We start from the raw sequence: 22,124 nt of genomic DNA, 5'->3' as shown, positions 1-22,124 counted from the left end.
CGGGCGCTCCGTGCGCCGCCGCCGTCGTCGCCGGAAGACTGCAGGGAGTTGTAGTCCCCGGGCGCGTGAGGCGGCCTGGAAATGGGACGGAGCGAGGAGGGGGAGGAGCGCTGTCCCGCACAGCATGCTGGGAAGCGGCCCGGAGCCTGTCCTCTCCGTGGATGAGCCGGTGAGGCTGCGAGGTCGTTAAGGGTGACAGGCGGGGCGGGGGGGTGGAGAGGAAAAGGGTTGGGTGAAAAAGCCGCCTGGCCGGCCGCTGCGGGAAGAAAGGGCGGGAGGACCGCGCGGGGCATCCCGGGAGCAAGGGCCGGACCGGGCTTGGGCGCGGGGCATTGTGGGAGGTGGACGCTGCTCCGGGTTGGGTAGGTGAGTTGGAGGGGGAGGGGGCGGGAAGGGTGCCCAACTTGGGGAGTGGAGAAGCACCGCCGTGTAACATGGTCGGGCCGGGAGGGGCGGTGGTGAGATGGCCTGGGAGGGTCTGGGGAGGTAGGAACCAACTAGAAGGGGCTGAGCGAGGGAGCTGGTCGTGGGGACGGGGAGAGCATCAGGGGTGAAGAAGCCTGTCTGAGGACAAGGGGCCAAGTCCCGAACAAGACTCACACTGAGAATCGCAGCTATTGCTGGGACCAGAGGGGGGCTGCAACTTGACCCTGGAGGAGAGTAAGTCTTAGGAAGAGTATGGAGCGCAGGTGACTGTTGGTGACACTTCTGAGTTCTATTGGCCACAAGTGGGCCACACCCCTGGAGACTAAGGACCCATGCCAGGACATGGGAAGGACTTGTGAAGATAAGAGCATCCCTGGGAAGCATAAGCCACAGATCAATGTAGCGATTCAAGGGGGGGGGGGTCCTATCCGAGGGGCAGCAGCTGCACATCTGATATATCTAGGGAGGAGGAAGCCCAGGTGTCTGAAGAATGTGCTTGGGTTTCGAAATGCATGCCTAGCTGTGTGGATAGATACGAGTTACAGATTGTAGACTCCAGAAGTTCCGGATGAATGGCACCACTAGAAGTTGTCACCAGGGATAGGCAATACATCTGGAAAAAGGAGAAATCTTAGGCAGAAGCTACAGAGATGTCCACAGCTGGACTGAAGGCAAATACTTACAAGAACTGATTCCACTCGTAGGTAGAGATCACATCTAAGGTAACTGGGACTAGAATTGAAATTGCCCCCAACTGAACCCAGGGAAGCAAGCAACAGGTGGACCCCAAAAATGGGATGGAGATTCCTCTCTGGAAAACAGACAGTAAAACCACTTTGATCTGCCCCGGAGACAGAGGTGAGGTGCTATGAGTAGAGAAAATGGGGGAACCCAGGCGGGGATGGGTCTGATGTACAGTTCTTCTCCCCACTTCCACTCAGGGCCCCAAGATGGAGCTGACAGAACCCCCGCCAGGCACAGCCGCGCAGAAGGAGGAACAGGAATTGTTGGATCGAACCTTCTTCTCTTGGGCTGAGTTCAGCCGCTTCTTCGACAAGTGGTGCCAGCAGCGGCTGGTGGTCTTCTCAGTGAAGAGATCCGTACTTGTGGCCCGGAGCCCCTGGGCCAACACGCCCCCACTCTTCAGGCTCATCCACGTGCTCAAGTACAGCTACGTGCTGCTGGTGTGCAAGGATACGCGCATACCCAACCAGTCCATAGTGTGGTGCGTGAACCTGAGCCGTGACCCCCGAAGGGGGAGGGGAGCAAGGGGTGAGCCAGGTAGACAGCTTTCTGCCCACAGATCCAGTATCGGGGAGAAGCCCGCTGTCTCTACCGAGTACAGAGAGGCTAAGCAGGACAGATACCAGGAAGGATGCTTACTGAGACAAGGAGAGAGACAAAGCCAGGAGACGAACATACTCACCACGAAACAACCCAGGCTTAATACACAGGGCTTAGGAGAGGCCATCAGAGAGCGTAAAAGACATAATGAAACAGGATAAAAGTAAATGGGACAACTGGTTCCCCACATACCAGAACCAGCCAGGGGAGTAAGAGGGCCAGGATCTGCCCTACTCAGGTTTTGCACGCCTATGAAGAACTGCGAGGAAAGCCCCATGACAGGCAAACATCTAATTCAGCGTAGAGCCAGGTCCTGTGCTGGGAGCTGGGGGTCTTTCAGACTAAAATCTGCCCGTCTGGGACTTTCTGATTGGCCAGGAAGATTGGCGTTAAAAGAGTAAGCATGCAGGTAGTGCCTGGCAAATGAGTAGCGCCACCAAAGGGTTGGTTGACAGTCCCAAGAGAGTCTCTCAGGGCTGGGGATGTTCTCACTGATGTCTCCGGTAGGATGTGGGACAAGACAAAACCGTGTTTCCGGATAGCAAATGGTCAGCTGCTGAGATAAGCCCTCAGAGTTCCTGTTTGTCTCCTGTTACCTCCTCATACTCAGCTGCCACTGCTGTATCCTGTCTGGGTGTGTGTGTGTGTGTGTGTGTGTGTGTGTGTGTGTGTGTGTGTGTGTGTATGAGAGAGAGACCATTAGTTTGAAACCATGGATAAATACGAGCAGAGTACTTAAGAATATAAGCAGCACCTTTGGGCTGGCTGCCAGACTTCAGCGCGCACGTGCATTCGTGCGTGCGTGCGTGCGTGTGTGTGTATGTATTTAAGATCTCAAGAATACAGGCTGTGTCTTTGGACTGCTGAAATCCAGCTCTACCACTTACTAGAGTAGGGTGTCATTAGGCAATGGATTTCACACCTCCAAACTTTAGTTTCCACATCCCCAATATGGGGCTGTCACATGTATACCTGCTTCTGAGGACCATTGTGAGGATATATGAGCATGAATAAGAAGGCATTTACCCTATACCTAGCACCCAGGGCATAAGTGATAGTTGTTATCAGTGTAAGGGCATAGACTCGGGACTGGTGTCCACCTATTATTATAGTCATGGAAGAAATAACTTCATCTTCCTGGGCCTCCCAATTGCTCATTTGGAAAATAAGGAACACAGAAGTGTCTATATCATAGGTTTTGAACAAATAAATTAATACTTTTAATTGTTCAGAAGGGCATCCCTCAAGGAGTAATCACTCCACAGCTATTCTTATCCGAGGTATTTCAACATTTGTTGTGGGGGGTATGCTCTAGTTTGTTCCTTATTCTAGAAGTGGGGATTCAGAAGTCTATTACCAAAGCAGCATCAAGCACATGCCCTCACACAACGATCTAGAGAGTGGACACTTACAGAAGGGACAGGCCTAATCCAGCCTCTTCCTTTGCTAGCAGAAGCAAATTCAACAGCTAACAACCTGAGGACCTCTTGTGTGTGTGCGCTCTTTACTGGGTGTTTTGAGACCAGAGTTGATTATCTCACCTCTGGAACGGAGACAAAGATCACAGGAATGGAGGGAGGGAAGAGAGAGCATAACAAAAACAAGGGAAGAGAGAGCATAACAAAAACAAGGGAAGAGTAGTGAGCATCAAATTGAGGCTGGAGATAAAAAGTTGATAAAAGGAAAACAAAAGTGATCCACATAACATAACATGCACATAGGTTTTGTGGGGAAGCAGGGGCATGCCACAGTCTAGGTGTGGAGGCCAGAAAACAGCTCAGGGGATTCACTTCTCTCCTATTTTTGGTTGTGAGCCTAGCCTTTAACGGCTGAGCCATCTCCAGCCTTCACTTCTCTCCTAACTCCATGTGGGTACCAAGGATCCCGTAGGCTTAGCTTGACAGCAACCACCTTTACCCACTGAGCCATCTTAGGAAAGGTTCTAGAAAAGTTGACCAGTAACCATCCTTAGTTTTATTTATACACTTGTACATGTAGAGTTTTTTTTTTTTGTTGTTTTGTTTTTAGCACATGGTGATTTCTGTCTGCAGTTACTGTCTCAGGTGTTCTACAAATGCCAGGAAGAGCCACTGGGCATGGGGTGCATGGCTGTGGAAAGAGAACATTGCTCTAAATCTAAGCCTGATGACCTAGTGGACAGAAAGATTGGTTCCTGGGTGGAGAGCTCTGTGATGGGATTGATGGCTAGTTTGGGGATACCAACTTGAACTCATCATTTCTGAGCTCTTGGACCTGCTCAGTTGCTCAAAGCTGGCCCTCTCCGGTGCCACAGTCCAAGGACAGGCCATGGTTTGAAGTCTGTAACAGGGATGGTGCCAAAGTCAGGACCTGGCAGGGCTGAGTTCAGGGACTAGGGCTTCATCCTTGGGATACTGAGAAGTTCTGAAAGGCTGTGAGCAGAGTCAGTTCTGATTTAGGAAAGTAATCTATGTGGACCATGGTCTGGAGGACAGAGTTGAGAAGCCAAGCAGGATGCTCAGTGTCTGGGGAGTATCTGAGAATCACACTTTGCAGAGGTTCAGTCGCCTGAAGTTGCCCTCCAGACACCCCCAGCTCTCCAGCACCAGTGTCATTTCACCCTAACACTTGTCTCTGTGAGACAGCATTCCTCAACGCCTCCCAACATATCCCAGCCTTCAGAAAATCTTTAAAATCTGCAAGTTCTGCCAGGCTCAGTGAGCGAAGGTGCTTGCCATCAAGCCTGGCCACCTAAGTTTGATCCCAGGGATCCAGATAGTGGAAGGAAAGAAATGACTCCCACAAGTTATTCTCTGAGCGACACACCTGCTATAACACAATTTTTCTTTTTAATTTAGGAATAAATAAGAGGGGACCACCCTGTCTATTTTTGGATTAAAAAAAACTTTTGAAAATAGCGACTACCATTTATTAAATGTTTTCTCGCCCATCTCTGTCTAACCACTCTACTCCTCTCATCGAGCCCGGAAGAATGGCAGTATTTCAGCCCCAATTTCCAGATGAGAAAACCAAGGCACAGGTAGTTAAAGGACCCATACACACAGTAGCCCAGCTGCGGTGGGAAAACCAGGACTTGGACCCCACACTCTTGGCTACAAGACTCGTGCTTCTAATTTCTATCCCGTCTTGCCCCATCCATCTGTATTTCAGTCATAGATTGTCAGTGTAGAAGACAAGTGTTCCAGTTCCCTGATGGGTCTCTTGGTTCTCGGGATCAGCCATTAGTCCAGTCAAGAAAATTGTTCTGAGCACCTCATGTGCAGTGTACGTGTCTTGAGATGTAGTAGGGATCATAGGATACACACGGGCATCCTTCACATCACTTTTTAGTGTGTGTTGGATTTTGATGAATCCCTAGCTTGGCTTTCATCAAAAAGGACTTCCCAAAGGAGGTGATGCTGGCGGTATGGTCTGAAGGAGAAGTAAGAGTTGAGTGGACATAAAGTGTTTTATGAAGGAAGAAGGGATGCTAGTTTGGTGACTGTAGGGGTGGAAAAAGGATGGTCCAAAGATGTTTCGAAAACATAACCGGCAGGGCACAGTGATGGATGATTTTGATGAGAAGGGTGGCTGAATGAGTTGCCAGGTATTTAAGTGGGATTCGGTGGTTCACTCAGTGTGCAGTTGTTTTTGTTATCTGTGAATTGATTCCAAAACACTAGAGTACACAGGTGCTCAAATTGAGTAGCATTTGCATATGCCCCATGCATATCCTCCAGTAGAATTTAAGTACCTGTAAGTGAGTTGTAATACCTCCTGCATGCGTGTGCTTAGCTGTGTTGTACTGCTGGGGGAACAGGACAAGGAGAGTGTGTATATGTGCAGTATAAATGGTTTGTTTTTAGTTTGTGTTTTTTTCCCAAGTAACCTTGATTTAAGATTGGGAGATCCGCAGGAGGTGTTGGGGAACCACTGTATACATTTGCTGAGCTTCTTTGGTGGCTGGATGCTACTCTAGGTGATAAGTAAAATAATGCAATTCCTGTCCACATTTGCATTTAGAGGCACCGACATTACCCACCACTATATGCAGGGAAGAACAGCACATTTAGGCATCCATACTCTGTCATGTGAGTTGCCAGGACCCCACAGAGGACTTGTGTTTTCTAGCAAGATGGATGTCTGAGTGAAGACCTGATCTAGGAGCAGAAGCCTCCCAGGCTCAAGGGGACCAGGCCAGATTCCAACAAATGACCGTGAACTCTCCTTAGAAAATAAATGGGGTGGAACCTTGGAAATGTACCATTTTTGGTAGATCAAATGTGGCTGCATGTTGTTTCCACCTGACACCACTGTGGGGCCTATATGTTTGGGATTCTGTTTATTATAATTTATATACTTAAGAATATTCTGGTCCCAGCACTGAGGCAGGGAGATGGCTAGTTCAAGGCCAGCCTGAGTTGCACAACATGACTCTGTCTCAAACACCAAAATAGATCACTTTTCTAACTTTATATCTTATCATATTAAATAAGGGGAAAAGTCAAAAATTATTTAAATTTTTTTCTTTTTAATCTGCTGGGTTCCTGGGTGTGCATATAGGAGAAAGGTGTCTCGGGAAAATTTTTAATTATGTTGTTGATCCTGAGGACAAACACCTATCTAAGGTGCAATTTGGAGACAATGATTCTGGGGGGGATCCACTACTGACATTTACTAACTACCAAGGAATCATGAAATCCTTACTATATAGCAGGCTGTGTCTGTTACAAGGGTCATTAAACAAGAAGCCTTTAGGCTCCTTTCAACCTGAAACTCCTTTTATAATGTTTTATTGAAACACAGCCATACTGTTGATTTGTGTATATTTGCATGTATCTATTTGAAATGCCCTTGGCAGAAAATCTTTGCCAACCACTATTCTATAGGTAAAACCTGGCAAGGAAAAAAAAATGCTGATATCATACTATCCATAGAGAAATACTGCTGAACTCTCTTTTAGGAAGATGTCAATTTAAATATTATTTTTATGAAAATATTAATTTTGGAAAAATACTGGTATCAAACCCAAATACTGGTTTGTATTTCCTATGCTTATTCTTTTTTGGTTTTTTGAGACAGGGTTTCTCTGTATTGCTTTGGAGCCTGTCCTGGAACTCACAGATCCACCTGCCTCTGCCTCCCAAGCGCTGGGATTAAAGGCATGTGCCACCAACACCCGGCACCTATTCTCATTCTTTACAATACTGATTATAACTCCCGAAATTGATTTCACATGAAGGGATTTTTGCTCTACAATTTGAGAACCACTGTTCCAAACTCACACAGAGGTATCTAAGAGAATGTTTGTTTGAATGAGTGGGAAATCTCTTAATAGTTATCAGGGTCATGAAGTAGAACTTTAGCATGGGAAAAGCCTGGGAACTATAACAGTCTTCAAAGGAAGCACAGAAGGTGTCCGTTGTCTTTGTCTCCTATTTTGTAACCAATTATCGTAAATATGGCGGCTTAAGCCTCTTTTTTTCTTTCCTTGGAGACCGGTCTCATATAGACCAGGCCAACGTTGAGCTTACTGTGTAGCCGAGGATGACTTTGAATTCCTGATCCCCCTGGGCTACTCTCCTGGGAGAGCGGAGATGAATATTCTCTACCCTTCCACCCCCAGAATCCACACAAGTGCTTTGGTTCTTTTCCTTTCTCTTCTCCCTTGTAAAGGTCCTGATGATTTCTTGTGCCATCTCAAGATACTTAATTTAATCACATCTGAACGTTAGGCAACATTTGTAGTTCTGATGACTATGATGTGGACACTCGTGAGGGGGGTATCCATTTTCCCGATGTACTGCTGCCAAACAAAGGGTTTCTTTCCAAAGTGCAACACACACATAGGAAAATATACACACTATGCATGTTCAACATGATGACTTTGACAAAATAAAATGCATGTGTAAAAGTCCTAGAACTGGACCAGGTCTTCAAAAAGGTCACTACTGTTTAGCCTAGCAATAGAGATGAACTTAGTTTGCCATTGAATGTAATGTAGATTGGAATCCCACAATGGGTTGCTCTCTGCTCCTGGCCTTGTTAAGGTGCATCCACATTGAAGATGGTAGTGGTTAGTTGGTTCTTAGTGTTGTTTGGTGTTAAATTTTTTCAAATATATCAAAGCCTGTTTTCTTGCCCTGTGGCTGTTTTTCTGGGTTTCAGGTTCTGACTGGTATACATAGTTGTATACATGCTAATCGGTGTCTTTTGCTGTCTACATGCAGGCAGTCATGTTGAATGGGATCATAAGGTGTAGGAATCCGTAGACAGGTACTGCATGATGGACACTGTTGTCAGTCTCTATGCTTTAATTTTCCTTTTTTCATTTGCTGGTTTAAGAAGGGATCTGGCTGTGCTGCCACGTCTAGTCTGGAGTTCCTGGACTCATTCCTACCTCTAGCAAGAGCAGAGTAGCTGGATATGCAAAGTTTGAAAGCTGAAGTATACCATCCATTGCTTGTGGATTTGAAAACATGGCAAGGCAAAATAAATAACTGCGGGTAGTGATTGCCTCTGCAGACAGGGAAAGGAGAATTCATTAGGGCCTCGTCTGGAGATAGTATGGTGAAACCAGAAGCAGATATAAGATATGGTATTTTCATATGATCTTATTACATTTATTTACGTATTACATGTGTGCCTGTGCATACGTGTGTGTGGTCATATGTGTAGTAGCCAGAGGACAATCTGGGAGTCTTTTCTCTCCTCCACCGTGTGGATTCTGAGGATCCAACAGGTCATCAGGCCTGGTGGCAAGTATCTTTACCCACTGAGTCATGTCACCAGCCCCTGAGTATTTTATTGCTAAAAATTCCTGGTGGTAAAATAACAGCAAGGTGTGTGGCCAGTCACTGAACAGAGCTGGGTGTAGGTGTAAGACTTTCTACCAATGTTTAGTTCTTGCTGTGTCGTAGATGCTAGTTCTGTCTTTCGGGGGCTCTAAGCATGCGATTCTTTTTCCACCCAAGGGTCCTATGTGGAAAGTCTGTTATCACTTCCCTATTAGCATAGCCAGAGAAGAAAAGACACAGAGACTTAACAGATTCATCCAGCTGGTGTATTCTTGAGCCTCTCCACTCTTCTCTATCCTTGAAAGGCGAGGAGAGAGCTGGAGAGAGGTGGGAGGGAGGGGCAGAGAACTTGAGACTGCACGTAGGGTTGTGACAGAGGCGCTGGTGGTTCCCTCTGCAGGCCTCCCCATCCCAGCTGCCCAGCCTTCATCATTGTCAAGCTGAGCCCTTTGCGGGATCGACTCGTGGTGTCTGAGTGCCAGCTGACCCACTCGCACCCTGCCTGCCCACGCGAGTTCGCCTATCACTTCCGCCCGGGCCACTTGCTGGCCAATGCCTGCCTGCCAGTCCGCTACACCAACCAGATCTCTAAGAAGTTTGTGGCCCCTGCTGATGTGCGCCGCCTGCTGTCCCACTGCAAGGGCCGAGACCACGGGGTCCTGGATGCCCTGCAAGTGCTTGAGGGGCTCTTCCGCACAGATCCGGAGGCCAAGGTAGGGTCTCACAGGAGGCAGCATTGGGGCGGGGAGAAGCACACTGACCAACTAAGTGCGTGATTCATTCATTCTCTCGCCACATCATTCATTCATCCGTTCATTCAGTAAGCACCTGCAGCCACAGAACATCCTTTAGTGCAGGCTGCCCCGCAGCAACTTTCTGTCCTGGGCAGGCTGTCTGATTCTGTGCTGCATTATATGGGAGCCCTAGACATGCTTGACTGGTGAGCACTTGAAATGCAACTAGTTCTATAAGGGTCCGAGTTCATTTTAACTGATTGAAACTTAAATTAGCATATATGGCTGTTGGGCGTCTTGCAGAAGTTCTAGTGACAGAAACAAAAACACCCAGATAGGACGTCAGTTGCGTCCTAGGTAAAAGAGGATCCAAGCTAGGGAAGGTGCGATCCAAATTTTTTCAACGTGGACTATGCAAACAGAAAATGCATAAAGAAGTCCACCGTTTAATGAGTGTGCCCAAGGATTGTGCCCCCCTACTCAACGCCCAGGATGCTGTGTTATATAACGCGATAGAAGGAAACCTATCGTAAAGCAGGAGCTGGGGATGTGCTGAAAGATTGTAAGGTGCTGTTGACTATCTGTTGCTCACCTTTGCATGCTGAGAAAGCGTTCTACCACTGAACAATACCTCCAGCCCCTTACTGGAGAATTCTAGTCAGACCCCTTACCACTGCGCCACACCTCCAAGCCCTCACTGGGGGATTCTGGCCAAGCATTCCACTTCTGAGCTACATCTCCAGCCCCAACTTCCTGTACGGAATTTTATTTCTGGTACCCAGCATAGTAGCCATTGCCTTCATGTGCTCCTGATCATTTGAAATGACTCTGACATGATTAAGGAGCTGGGTTTGGGGCTGCTTGACTGGTTGTTGGTTTAGGTTTGTTTATGTTGTCGTTGTCTGGTTGTGTAGGGGGTACATACATGTGCCTGAGGTTGACCTTGATTACTTTCCAAAGATTTTTAAATGTATTATTTGGGGGGGGGGTATGCAGGTGTACCCATGCCACAGCTTTCTTTCATGCAGAGGTCAAAGGACAGTTTTCAGGAATCAGTTCTTTCCTTCTCTCTGTCATATAGGTCCTGGGCATCAAACTCTGGTGCTCAGGCTTGGTTGTGAGCACTCTGACCTACTGAGCCACCTCGCTGGCCTCCATCTCTGTTTCTTGAAGCAAAGACTCACTGAAACGGAAGCCCATTAATTTGACTAGGCTGGCTACCTGGCCAGTGAGCTTCAGGGATCTACCTGTCTCTGCCCCTCCCTCGCCCTCCCTCCCCCCCTTGTTTTTTATGTGGGTTCTAGACATCTGAAATTAGGTCCCTGTACTTGAGTGGCAGGCACTTTGTCAACTCTGCTATTTCCCCAGCCCAGAACTGGAGTTTTTAAGTAATTGAATTTAAACAGGCATCATCACTAGTGTGACTTTTACATCAGGTAGTACAGAGCTGTACATGTGCAGGTAAGTTTGCACTTCTGTATTAATATTATATATATAATATATATACATATATATTCTATATATATATACATACATACATATATACTTGCACACATACCCAGTGTACAAAGCCATGAGTTCATGAGATATCCATTCAAGTGAACTGTGTTTGGGCCTTAGGCACCAACCCCACATCAGCCTCTCCCCAATACTCCCCCATCCCCTTTCCTAATAACCCTCCTTGATTTTCATTATATATATTTTCTGATTGTACATCTGAGAGGAACATGCAGTATTTTTCTGTTTCAGTGTGACTTAGTGTGATCTCCTGGGGCCATCCATGTCCCTGTAATTGACAAATGATCTAATACTGTTCTTTATTAATTATTGCTGATTAAAACTCCATTAACCTCAGTCCACACTCTCCCTGCATATGTGTGCGTGCACACACACACACACACACACACACACACACACACACACTCCACTCAATAATGCTGTCTATTCTACACATCATTTGCATCTGTTTTTCGGGTTGCTTGTTTGAGGCAAGGGCTCATGGTAGCACAGGCTGGCCTGGAGCTGGTTGTGCACCTAAAGATGACCTTGAACTCCTCCTGGTATTGCACAGTATGCTACTATGCCTAGCACACAAATGGTTTGTCTTGCCGTGTGTGCTGAAGAATACCAAATGCCAACATCTTTCCTTCTTTCTCTGGGCCTTGGTCAGGTACCCTGAGAAAAGTCTTCCCACCTCCTGACTGGGGGTGAAGGCCAGAGTCTAGCAACCATGTGGGGAAGAGATTAGAGCTGGCAGTCAGCATGATGCATGCCAACCCTGCATGGAGCTTGGAATCTCCCTCCTTCATCCTCATGTGGGCCTGCTGTCCCCAAGACCAGCAACCTTCTCTTATCCTATCTACAGAATAAACCTCCAGTCACTCAGAAGCCTGACAGCCTAGAGGGAGAGAAGAAACACAGGGTCTTAAGGGAATGTCCTGTGCTGCCTGGTCCTGATGGGGGACTCCACTATTGGTTTCTAGTGTGTTCCATCTTCCCACTTAGGGTTCATAGTTTTTTTGGGTGGCATGACAATCCATTTCCTCACCTGCTTTCCAGTATCCAAGGTAGGTTTTGCACCTACCATCTTTTCTCTTTGAGGTTGAGGAGATAGTGGGGTGCTCAGTCCATCCTCTTGCATAGTTTCACCTGGTTTCTTTCACTTATAAGTTCTTTGCAAGAGTGCTATGTTAGAAAGCATAGCAGTATTCGGAAAAGGAATTCTTTATTGTCATCCCCAAACTAGATAAGCAGCGTTCATATTCTCCTTTCCCTTTGGAAGTTTTCTAAATAAGGGTGCATTGGCTTTACCTCACTATACTGAAATGCCCAAGGCCATGGACTTACAAAGTAACGAGGTTCATTTAGTTCACAGTTCTAGAGGTTCAGGTCAAGAATCAGCAGCTTTGCCAGGCAATGGTGGCGCACACCTTTAATCCCAGCACTCAAGAGGCAGAGGCAGGTGAATCTCTGTGAGTTTGAGGCCAGCCTGGTCTACAGAGCAAGTTCCAGAACAGCTAAGGCTGCTTCACAGAGAAACCCTGTCTCAAAAAACAACAAAAAGCAACCCCCCCCCGCTAAAATAGATTCAACAGCCTCATTGCTTTGGGCCCCTGGCATGGTGACACATCATGTGGGAAGCACTGGCAGCGCACACTGCTCAGGCCTGGAAAGACAGGAAGCAGGGAGCTGTGAGGACAGATTGGGTCACAGTCTTTCAGATGCATACCCCAGTGAACTAAAGACCTTCCCATGAGACCCCAAGGAGAACAAGCCTTTAACCCCTACACAATTGTAGGACACTGCTAGTACCGAAAGGCAGAGCAGAGATTGTTTTAGAAAGCTCAGTGCCGGGCCCTCCTCTTTGTATCTCGTTGACCAAAGCGAGCCATGATGCTGCAAAGCACGTGAAGTACAAATGCTTGGTGCCCAGGATAAAGAAAACTGGAGTCACTTGATTTGGTTGAAGTAGGAAATGTCTCCCATAGGCTCAAGTGCTCGAACACATGGTCACTGGTTTGGGACATGGTTTTGGAATGTTGTAGAGCCTCAGTGAGATAGAGCATTGCTGATGGAAGGGGGACACTGAGGGAGAGTATTGAGTCTTTATAGCTTGGCCCAGCTTCCTGTTGGAGCTCTGCTTCCTGGCTGCAGTCACAGGTGGCCGTCCCCCCCACCCCTGCCGTGAAGGACTGTAGCCCCTCAAACTGTAAGCCAAAACAAACTCTTCCCCACCTCAGTTGTTTCTTAGCAAGTATTTGGTCACAGTGACGAGAAAAATAACCAGTACATTATGCAAAGGACAAGAGCTGTGTCATCATGACCTTCCCGAATGTATTGACAATGTTTATATCATATCAGCCATTTTGAGGGGATACAGTCAAAGGACAATATTTATATCATATCAGCCATTTTGAGGGGATACAGTCAAAGCTGGCAACATGATTTATTGTTCTTGATATGTTCTGGAAGCTTCCCATACTTTATGGCTGTGCAGTTTACCAGCTGTGGAATAGCAAATGCATTATGAGTGGGTAACAGGTTCTTGGAGCTCCAGTTTGTTCATCTATAAATAGAAGTGATGACGACAATAGGCACTGTTTTATTGGGTTGTCAGGGGAGGACTAAAGTTTGTGTCAGGCAGTGTATGAACTTTTCCTCAGGAGGTAAACCATGTCTATTCACCTCAGACAGGGCACCAACAGCATACCCAAGAAGTAGTTCCACTCAAGTCTAGCTTGGAAAACTGATGAGTTTATTTGGGGTTAGAGGAGCATGGATAGTCTTGAGTCATTCCCTACCATCATGCTGGATCGTCATTGGCCCAATCTTGGGCAGGTCTCAGAAAAAGTTGTGTGTGTATACAGCTGCTGAAATCTCAAGAGAGCAACTGTCATGTGTTACCTAGATCTAGATGACAGTGTTCCACAATAGTGAGGTAGGGACAGAGAAAGAGAGAATCCAGAAAGTAAGAGGACCTTAATATTAACTATTTAGCTATTATCATCCCTCATTTCTTTCCTTTAGGACAAAGTGGAGACTAACGTCACTCTGGTCACATGAAATGGAAAAGGTGTCCTTATATGGAGAGGCATGAGTAGGAGCGATAAGTGCTCTGGTCTCTCTATTAGCATTGCTAGCCTCTGCACACACCCGAAACCATGCTCCTTAAGCTTTTCCATCTCTGCAGATGCACCAGTGTGCGCAAAACTAGAACCTGGGAGTCTGGCCCTGTGCCCAAGCCACATGGACTCAAATCCTTACTCTGCCACTTATTATCTGGATGGCCCAGGCAAGCAACTGGCCCCCCTGTGCCTCAGGTTCTCCTCTCAGAAAGGGGCTGAGTAAAGACAGCGCATGTGTTGTGGGTTATTAAATGGTTTGGAGGCATGCCTAGTAGAGAAGATGCGTCATGCGTGACTAATGTTCCTAAGCACTCTACTCACCTAGAATCGTCAACTTTAAGCCATATTTCTCTTTGGTTTGCTGCCTGTCCCACATACGCACTCACTGTTGCACCTTATTTACACCCCTCCTTTCCTAGAGCAGTACTCTCTCTGAACATGATGTTTGCTCCGTCAGTGTTTGGAACAAAACTTGTTTACAATATAAAGCCCCACCTTCATCAGATGTCAGCGTATCATTAAGTGTCTCCCACACATCTCTCCCACTTACACATACACCCTGCCACTCCTAAAGGCATGAAGCTGTGTCCTAGATCCACCACTTCCTAGCCTCAAGACCTGGGCAAATCACTCTGTTGGAGACTTGTTGGCCACTCTGGGCTTCAGTGATTCACTAGGAGTCACAGAACACAAAGTATTTTATACTCACAGTAAATTCAAATGACAGTGTAAAATGAGGACGGCTGGAGGGATGGGTCAGTGGTTAACAGCACTGGCTGATCTTCCAGAGGACCCAATTGAATTTCCAGCGCCCACCTGGAGGCTTACAACTGTAACTACAGTTCCCAGAGGATCCAGCTCATTCTTTCTGGCCTCCAAGGGCACCAGACACACACATGACTCACAGCCATACATGGCATAAGAAAAAAAAATAAGCATAAAATAATTGTAAGTAATGATGTCTGGAAATATTGTAGTTGAACTATAACCGGGTCAATGACAAACATACTGTATTTTTTCTTAAAATATATTGGATCTCACCAGGCTTGGTGGCGCACGCCTTTAATCCCAGCACTCAGGAGGCAGAGACAGGGAGATCCCTGTAAGTTCAAGGCCAGCCTAGTCTGCAGAGCAAGTTCCAAGATAGCCAGGCAAACACAGAACAACCCCTGTCTTGGGAAAAACAAAAACAAATGGTGTGCGTGTGTGTCTCGAATCTCATGATTTTAGGGTTAGGAAAATCTTTGAATTCTGCCAAACTGGTTATTTAATAGATATGTCTTTGTCTCTCTGTGTATGTGCCTGTGTGGCTGTGCATATGTGTGTATGTGTGTTTCACGTACCCAAGCATAAGGGTGTACATGTCCATGCAGAGGCCAGAGCAGGGGCATCATCTGTCTTCCTCTATGTCTGTTATATTGCCTGGAGACGGGATCTCATGCTGAAGTGGAGCCTTGCTGTTTTCAGCTAGGCTGGCGGTCTCCGAGCCCTCAGGATCTTCCTGTCTTTGCTTCCCAGTGCTGGCCGGAGGAGCCGCAGGAGTGGCCCACGATCTAGAACTGATGGTGTGGCTCAGTTGGTAGAGTGCATGCTTGGTTGGTTCCCTGGGTTCGACCCTTAGCACCTAATATAACCCAAACGTAGTGGTCCATGCCTATAACCCCACACCTTGGAAGGCAGACAGAAGGATCAGAAGTTCAAGGTCATCCTTAGCTGCATAATTTGAGACCTACCTCTGCTTCATGAAACCCTGTCTTGGGGTGGGTGGAGTCTTTGAACTCGTCATTATGAACTTGGACTCTTAGAGAGTACATGTTACTTCTTAGTACTGATGTTGCTTGCACCAGACAATGTACAAAACACATTAATGCATTTCATCCCACAGGACGTGCTATTGCCATTTTAGAGATGAGATGGAGGTGGGGCGCGCTGCCAGAAGCCACACAGCCAGAAAGAAGGGGGGTACAGGACCTCAGGTGGGGTAATCTGGCCTGGAAAGCTTTGTTTTTCACTGCCGTTCCCTCATTCATGGCTTGGGGAATAAACAGTTCCTACAAGAGGAAACTGAGGCAGGGAGGCTCAAATCAACACCATTTAATCTGCTTCCACAATCTGCTGCTTACCAGTGGTCCTCAAACCAAAGCCGTAGGGACACCCTGCGAGACATGCCTAAGCAGTTTCAAAGTCTCAGCTCCCGCAGAGACAGAGTGGGTCCACATGGCACTTGTCTTTTACAGCTCCTGTTGCCAGTAGTGGTCCAAGACCCTTGTATCATAGACTACAGGAAGGAGTAACACGGGCTCCCAGCAGCAGCAACTAGAACTCAAGAGTATCGCAGGGACTAATCATACGCAAATATCCCAGTATTGGCAAATCAGATCAGTCAGGGTGTCCTGATCTCAAATGCTGGAGAACTTCTAGTTTATAAGAGCACCGGATTTTGATTGTATTACACTGCCTCTTACCAGTCAAAAGATTCTGTGCAAATGCTTGCACGAATGGATTTGCATTTCTGCAGAGGAAGCATGTGCCCTGGGAATTGGACAGGACGTGCGTGCGCGGACACATACACACGCACGCGCACGCAAACAAACACACACGATGTGCTCTGACCCCTTTCCTTGCCACCCTGCCTCCGCCCACAGGTGAAGCTGGTGTTCGTAGAGGACCAAGCAATGGTGGAAACGGTGTTCCTCCTGACGTCACGCACCAGGGCGCTGCTGCGGCGCTTCCCGCGCATCCTGTTAGTGGACCGGCTACCCGGGCTGCAGGGCTCGCTGGACCTGATGGCAGTGCTGTGTGTGGATAGCGCGGGCCGTGCGCGCCAGACTGCCTGTTGCTTGGCACGCCCTGGCACACCCAGTCTGCTGAGATTCATGCTGGTCTCCCTGCTGCAAAGCGCTCCAGATGTGAAAGGCCGTGTGCGCTGCCTCACAGCTGGACCAGAGGTGGCCGGGCAGCTGCGCGCAGTTCGCCAACTGTTGCCATGTGCGCGCGTGCAGATCTGTCGTGCTCAAGGTCTGGAGACGCTCTTCAGTAAGGCACAGGAGTTGGGCGGTGCCAGCCAGGAGGATTCAGACCTGTGGCCACTCCTCTGCCGCCTAGCAGATTCAAAATCCTATACAGCTTACAGCGAGGCGCTGGCTGAGCTACGTTCCCAGGCTCCAACTGCCTTCATCAGATACTTTGAGCATAACTGGGCACCCCGCCACGACATGTGGGTACGTTTCCGTGCCTACGAAGCAACCCGTGACCTGGATGCCTGTGCTCTAGTGCGTGGCCATCGAAGGCGACTTCTGCGCCGCCTCAACCCCTCACACAGTGTGGCTCAGTGCCTTCGCGACCTAGTAGCCATGCAGTGGGCTGATGCGACTGGAGAGGCAGCCTCTGAGGGGGCTCCTGGTGACAGAGCGTTGCTGGAGAGTGAGTCCAGGAATAGAGCACAGACGGAGAAAGAGAAGGGGAGGGGTGCGGAGACCAGCAACTGGGGAGGGCCTGAGCGAGAAAGTGAGAAGGGGAAGGGATTACAGTTGAGAGATGGACAAGGAGTCTGCTCGGAGAATCAGAAGGTAAGGGGACCCGAAGGGACAGGAGCCCCGCTGGAAAAAGAGCCCTTGAGAGGGCCAGAGGTCAGAGACTGGAGGGGAACCCAGGTGGAGGATGGAAGGGCGAAGGTGCTGGGGCCCACAGACCTGAGAGGCACCCAGATTGTGTCTGAGAAGACCAAAGGTCTTGAAGGAAGTCCCTGGAGGGGTGTCAAATTGCAAGAGGAGCAGCCGCTTCTACCACATCCTCGAGATTGGAAAGGGCCTCAGTTTGAGATGGAGAAGGGGGTCGACATTAGGAATTGGAAGGAGGTCCATGCGGAAAAGCCCTTAGAGTTGGTCCCTGAGAATGGAGATCACAGGGGACCCCAGTGGGGCGGTGAGGGGCAAAAAGGGCCAGAGATTGCGGAGGAGAGAGATGGGAGGTTTCCAGTCAAAAGGAGACGGGGCCTCGAGGACATCGTTGTTGTTCATTTGGAGGATGCAAGAGCTACAGACATAGCAAATGGAGACGAAGGGGGACCCCAAACTGTCGGTTTCAAGAATGGTGAACAGCAGATGGAATTTGGGGACCCAGAGGGGAGGCTTCCAGGGCTGGGGAATGGTGTACCATGCACCACCTCTGTGCGGACTGTGTTGGAGGGCAATCCAGAATGGGCAGTGACAAGAGTCGAGTCCCTGGCCACAGGGGAGCTAGTAAAAGGAGGTGAAGGCCCAGGGGAACCAAAGAGGCTTTGCCGCCCCTGCAGAGATGAGGGGGTGGACTGCGAGCCACTAGCCAAGTTCCGAGCAGCCTGTGGGCCCGAGCTGGCAGACCTAGTGGCTGAGGAGCTGGCCTTCGCCAGGCAGCACGGGACCCGAGGTTTCCACTGGACCGGAGCGGGCTTTGCCCTTAAGGATGGCACCTCAGACTTCTTCCTGGATGGGGCCCTGACACACTGCAGCTGCTCGATCCATGCTGCCAGGCGCCTGCCCTGCAGACATCTCTTTGCAGCACGTCTCCTCACAGGGGCAACCTTGTTCCACATGGACCTGCTCAGAGATTGCTGGGGGAGATCCCAGGAACCCTGACCCTGTGCACCTCTGCCTGCTACCCTCCACATGGAGGGCAGAAACATGTTCTTTGATCCCAAAGATAACAGGGCTCACGCCCCATGGGCCACCCCAGCCCTTCTAATCACCTGAGTCATCTAAGGACCTCCTCTTGGCCCTCTTCCTCTACATCCTAGGGGATGCTGGCTATGGTCTCTTGAGATCCTGGAGCCACACCTGTGGGGCGTGCTAACGGCCAGGGCACATTGGAAGGACATTGCTCTGGAGAAGAAATGGCGGGAGGAGAGGCGTAGACAGGATCAGCCAAGGCAGAAGACAAGACCAGGACAGTCGGGGCAGGAGGAGGTTCAGTGGAGGTCAAAAAGAAGCCAAGGAGGGGGACACTGACCGAAGTAAAGACTGGGAGCCCTGGGGACTACAAGATTGAAATGGGAGAGTCCAGGGAGAACAGACAAGGCTGAAGGAGCAGAGGAGAAAAGGGAGACTCCTGGAGGAGAAGGGGAGAAAAGATAGGAGGAGGGAGGGCTTGAGATAGGACTTGGGAAGTGAAGCGCTGGAGGAGAGAGGGTGGTAAGGGGAGGAGACAGTTTTCAAAGGACAGGACAAAGCACAGGAAGAGGAAAGATGGTAGGATGACCTGGGGACTTGGCCATTTCTCAGGGTGGGGCAGGGGAAATGGCTCTGAACATCTAGTGGGACAACCTAAAGACTGCCTCAGAGGGAGGGCAACTAATTGAAAAACTGTGCTTTGAGATTGGAATAAACAGCATTATTTTGGTCTCCAGGCTGAGTTAATGGCTTCTGGCGGGAGGGGCGGGCGCAGGGGACACAGATCCAGAGGAAAAATGAAGTGGCCCAGCATCCCTTTGTTCTTTCTACCAATGATCTTCTAGGTTGAATGGAGGGTTCCCAATTAATCCCTTGCTAGGACAACTGGTGTCTCATCCTCTCTCTTCTGAACCGCTTCACAACCATAGCAATTTCCAGACACCTGACCCTGCCCAAGGCCTCTCGGTGATTAGTTTGAGAATGGGCTTTTGGTTAACAAAGTCTTCTGAAGTGGAAGAAAGACTGTCTTACTCTTAAAATGTTCCAAAATGAGATAATTCTAGGTCTGCTCATACCACGAGTCACCTCAGGCCAGTGTGGAGATGAACCCCATATGGAGGAGGTGTAGAGAACCCAGAGATGAACGCCTTATGCCTAGGACATGGCTCAGCGGGTCACAATTTTTTAAAAAATAAAATTTAAAAAAGGCTGCCTTGAAAACCTGATGATATGAATTAAATCCTCAGAGCCCAGGGAAGGAGAGAATTGGCTCCCAAAAGTTGTTCTCACCTCCGCATACACACACTCATGCACACGCATGCACATGGGGTAGGAGAACAAATGGGAAATATCTAGATTCCTGCTGGGTTCTGGGTCCAGGTCCTAGGGTTGGTCCTGGTGCGGTTTGTTCTGAAGTGAAAGATGCTAATAATGAAGACTGGCTTGACTTTGGGGTTCTATGCACGCAACTAATACAAGGGACCTAAGTCAATAGTAGGCTACAAAATCCACCTGCTCAGACTTCGGTGTAGACATGAAAAGGGAAACTTGTTGAGGCACAGAGTTGGATTTAGAAGGTCAGGGAGGGGCAAGAGCTTTGAGAAAGATGATGATTCCGTTACTGATGGACCACAAGGAACACTTAGAATAGCCAAAAAAAAAAAAAAAAAAAAAAAAGAATTTTAAGGTAACACAGTTCAGTGGTTCAGACAGGGAGTCAAAAGCTCTAACTACACCTGAATGTGGAGGTTCCAATGACAGGCCCTGTTCTTTGTGTGGTGAAATATACACACACACACACACACAAGGCCTTCTCTTGGCCAAGAAAAATACCTGTTTGAAGTTGTAGTATCAAATGCTCATATTTAGATCCCAGAAGAACTTTGTGTTCTCATCTGTAAGTCTCAAGGTTGACTGGACCTACTGAGTGCGAGTTGTCTATGATTATACTGGTGCTGTGCTAACAACCAAATGACATCCTAGGTATAGACAATAAGCATTTACTGCTGATGTGTTGTGATTTTTTTATAAATTTTATTTAAATTAGAAGCAATCTTATTTTACATATCAATCCCAGTTCCCTCCCATGCTCCCCACCGACCCCCCATTCCATTCCATCCCCCATCCACTCCCCAGGAAGGGTGAGACCTTCCATGAGGGATCATCAAAATCTGTCAATTTGGAGCAGGGCCTAGGCCATCCCCTGTATATCTAGGCCGAGAGAATATCCCTCCATTGGAAATGGGCTCCCAAAGTCTGCTCATGCACTAGGGGTACATCCTGGGTCCACTGCCAGAGGCCCCATAGACCACCCAGTGCTCATAGCTAACACCCACATTCAGGGGTCCTGACTTGGTCCTATGTTGGTTCCTCAGCTGTCAGACTGAAGTTCATGAGTTCTCACTTGATCAGGTCAGCTTTTTCAGTGTGTTTTCCCAGCATGGTCTTGACCCCTTTGTTCATCACTCCTCCCTCTCTGAAACTGGATTCCAGTTCAACTCAGTGCGTGGATCTGAATCTCTGCTTCTGCTTCCATCAGCTACTGGTTGAAGGCTCTAGGATGGCATTTAAGGAAGTCATCATTCCCAATATAGGGGAAGGGCATTTAAGGTAGCCTCTCCATTATTGCTTACTTGGGGTCATCCTTGTGGATCGCTGTACAATTCCTTAGTGCCAAATTTCTCTTTAAACCTATAGTGGCTCCCTCTATTGTGTCTCCTTTCTTGCTCTCCTCTATGCCTTTCCCCACTCAATCTTCCTGATCCCTCATGTCTCCTCCCCCTCCTCTTCTCCCCTCCTCTTTCTCCTAGCTCCCTTTCCCATCCCCTCATGCTCCCCATTTGTTCAGGGGCTCTTGTTCCTTTATGCTTCACTGGGGGACCATGTATGTCTTTCTTACGGTAATCCTGGTAATCCTTTTCTCTATGTCTAATATCCATATGTGAGTGAGTACATACCATGTTTGTCTTTCTGTAACTGGGTTACATCACTTAGGATGGTTTCTTCTAGTGCCATCCATCTGCCTGCGAATTTCAAGATTCCATTGTTTTTTTCCACTGAGTAGTACTCCATTGTGTAAATGTACCACATTTTCACCACTCATTCTTCAGTTGAGAGGCATCTAGGTTGCTTCCAGGTTCTGGCTATTACAAGTGGTGCTGCTATGAACATAATTGAACAGATGTCCTTGTTGTATGAATGTGCATCCTTTGGGTATATGCCTAAGAGTGGAATTGCTGGATCTTGAGGTAGACTGATTTCCATTTTCCCGAAGATTCTCCATACTGATTTCCAAAGTGGCTGTACAAGTTTGCACTCCCACCAGCAATGGAGAAGCATTTCCCTTTCTCCACATCCTCTCCAGCATAAACTGTCATTGGTGTTTTTTGATTTTAGCCATTCTGGCAGGTGTAAGATGATATTGCAGAGTTTTTTGGGTTTTTTTTTGTTGTTGTTGTTGTTTTGTTTTTGGTTTTTCGAGACAGGGTTTCTCTGTGGCTTTGGAGGCTGTCCTGGAACTCGCTCTGTAGACCAGGCTGGCCTCGAACTCACAGAAATCCGCCTGCCTCTGCC

General features: G+C 48.2%; 1 protein-coding gene across 6 annotated transcripts; it reads left to right on the top strand.

Annotated features, from left to right (window-relative positions):
- The first annotated feature begins 19 nt into the window (after positions 1 to 19).
- Zswim9 (zinc finger SWIM-type containing 9) lies at positions 20 to 19,283 on the top strand. 6 transcript variants are annotated; one of them, XM_013125748.3, is made up of 5 exons: positions 39 to 169; positions 1,131 to 1,284; positions 1,368 to 1,651; positions 8,947 to 9,259; positions 16,551 to 19,283. In XM_013125748.3, exons 3-5 carry the CDS (start codon positions 1,377 to 1,379, stop codon positions 18,519 to 18,521), a joined length of 2,559 nt encoding a protein of 852 aa, XP_012981202.1. In that variant the 5' UTR covers positions 39 to 169; positions 1,131 to 1,284; positions 1,368 to 1,376; the 3' UTR covers positions 18,522 to 19,283. The 6 variants fall into 6 exon arrangements, with proteins under 6 accessions (XP_005086789.3, XP_012981202.1, XP_040590206.1 ...); XM_013125746.3 differs by lacking the exon at positions 39 to 169 and adding an exon at positions 479 to 660; XM_005086732.4 differs by lacking the exon at positions 1,131 to 1,284 and having other exon boundaries at positions 20 to 169.
- The last annotated feature ends 2,841 nt before the right edge of the window (positions 19,284 to 22,124 follow it).

This window comes from Mesocricetus auratus, unplaced genomic scaffold (assembly GCF_017639785.1).
Source record: "Mesocricetus auratus isolate SY011 unplaced genomic scaffold, BCM_Maur_2.0 Super-Scaffold_100038, whole genome shotgun sequence".
NCBI classification, from domain to species: domain Eukaryota; kingdom Metazoa; phylum Chordata; class Mammalia; order Rodentia; family Cricetidae; genus Mesocricetus; species Mesocricetus auratus.
This window is presented reverse-complemented; position numbering and strand designations above follow the sequence as displayed.

What these genes read in the sequence shown, in the direction of transcription:
- Zswim9 (XM_005086732.4), top strand. Translation starts at nt 125, where the DNA reads ATGCTGGGAAGCGGCCCGGAGCCTGTCCTCTCCGTGGATGAGCCG. An exon ending in TCCTCTCCGTGGATGAGCCG is followed by an intron (nt 170 to 1,367) that starts GTGAGGCTGCGA and finishes ACTTCCACTCAG; the next exon opens with GGCCCCAAGATGGAGCTGAC. An exon ending in GCACAGATCCGGAGGCCAAG is followed by an intron (nt 9,260 to 16,550) that starts GTAGGGTCTCAC and finishes CTCCGCCCACAG; the next exon opens with GTGAAGCTGGTGTTCGTAGA.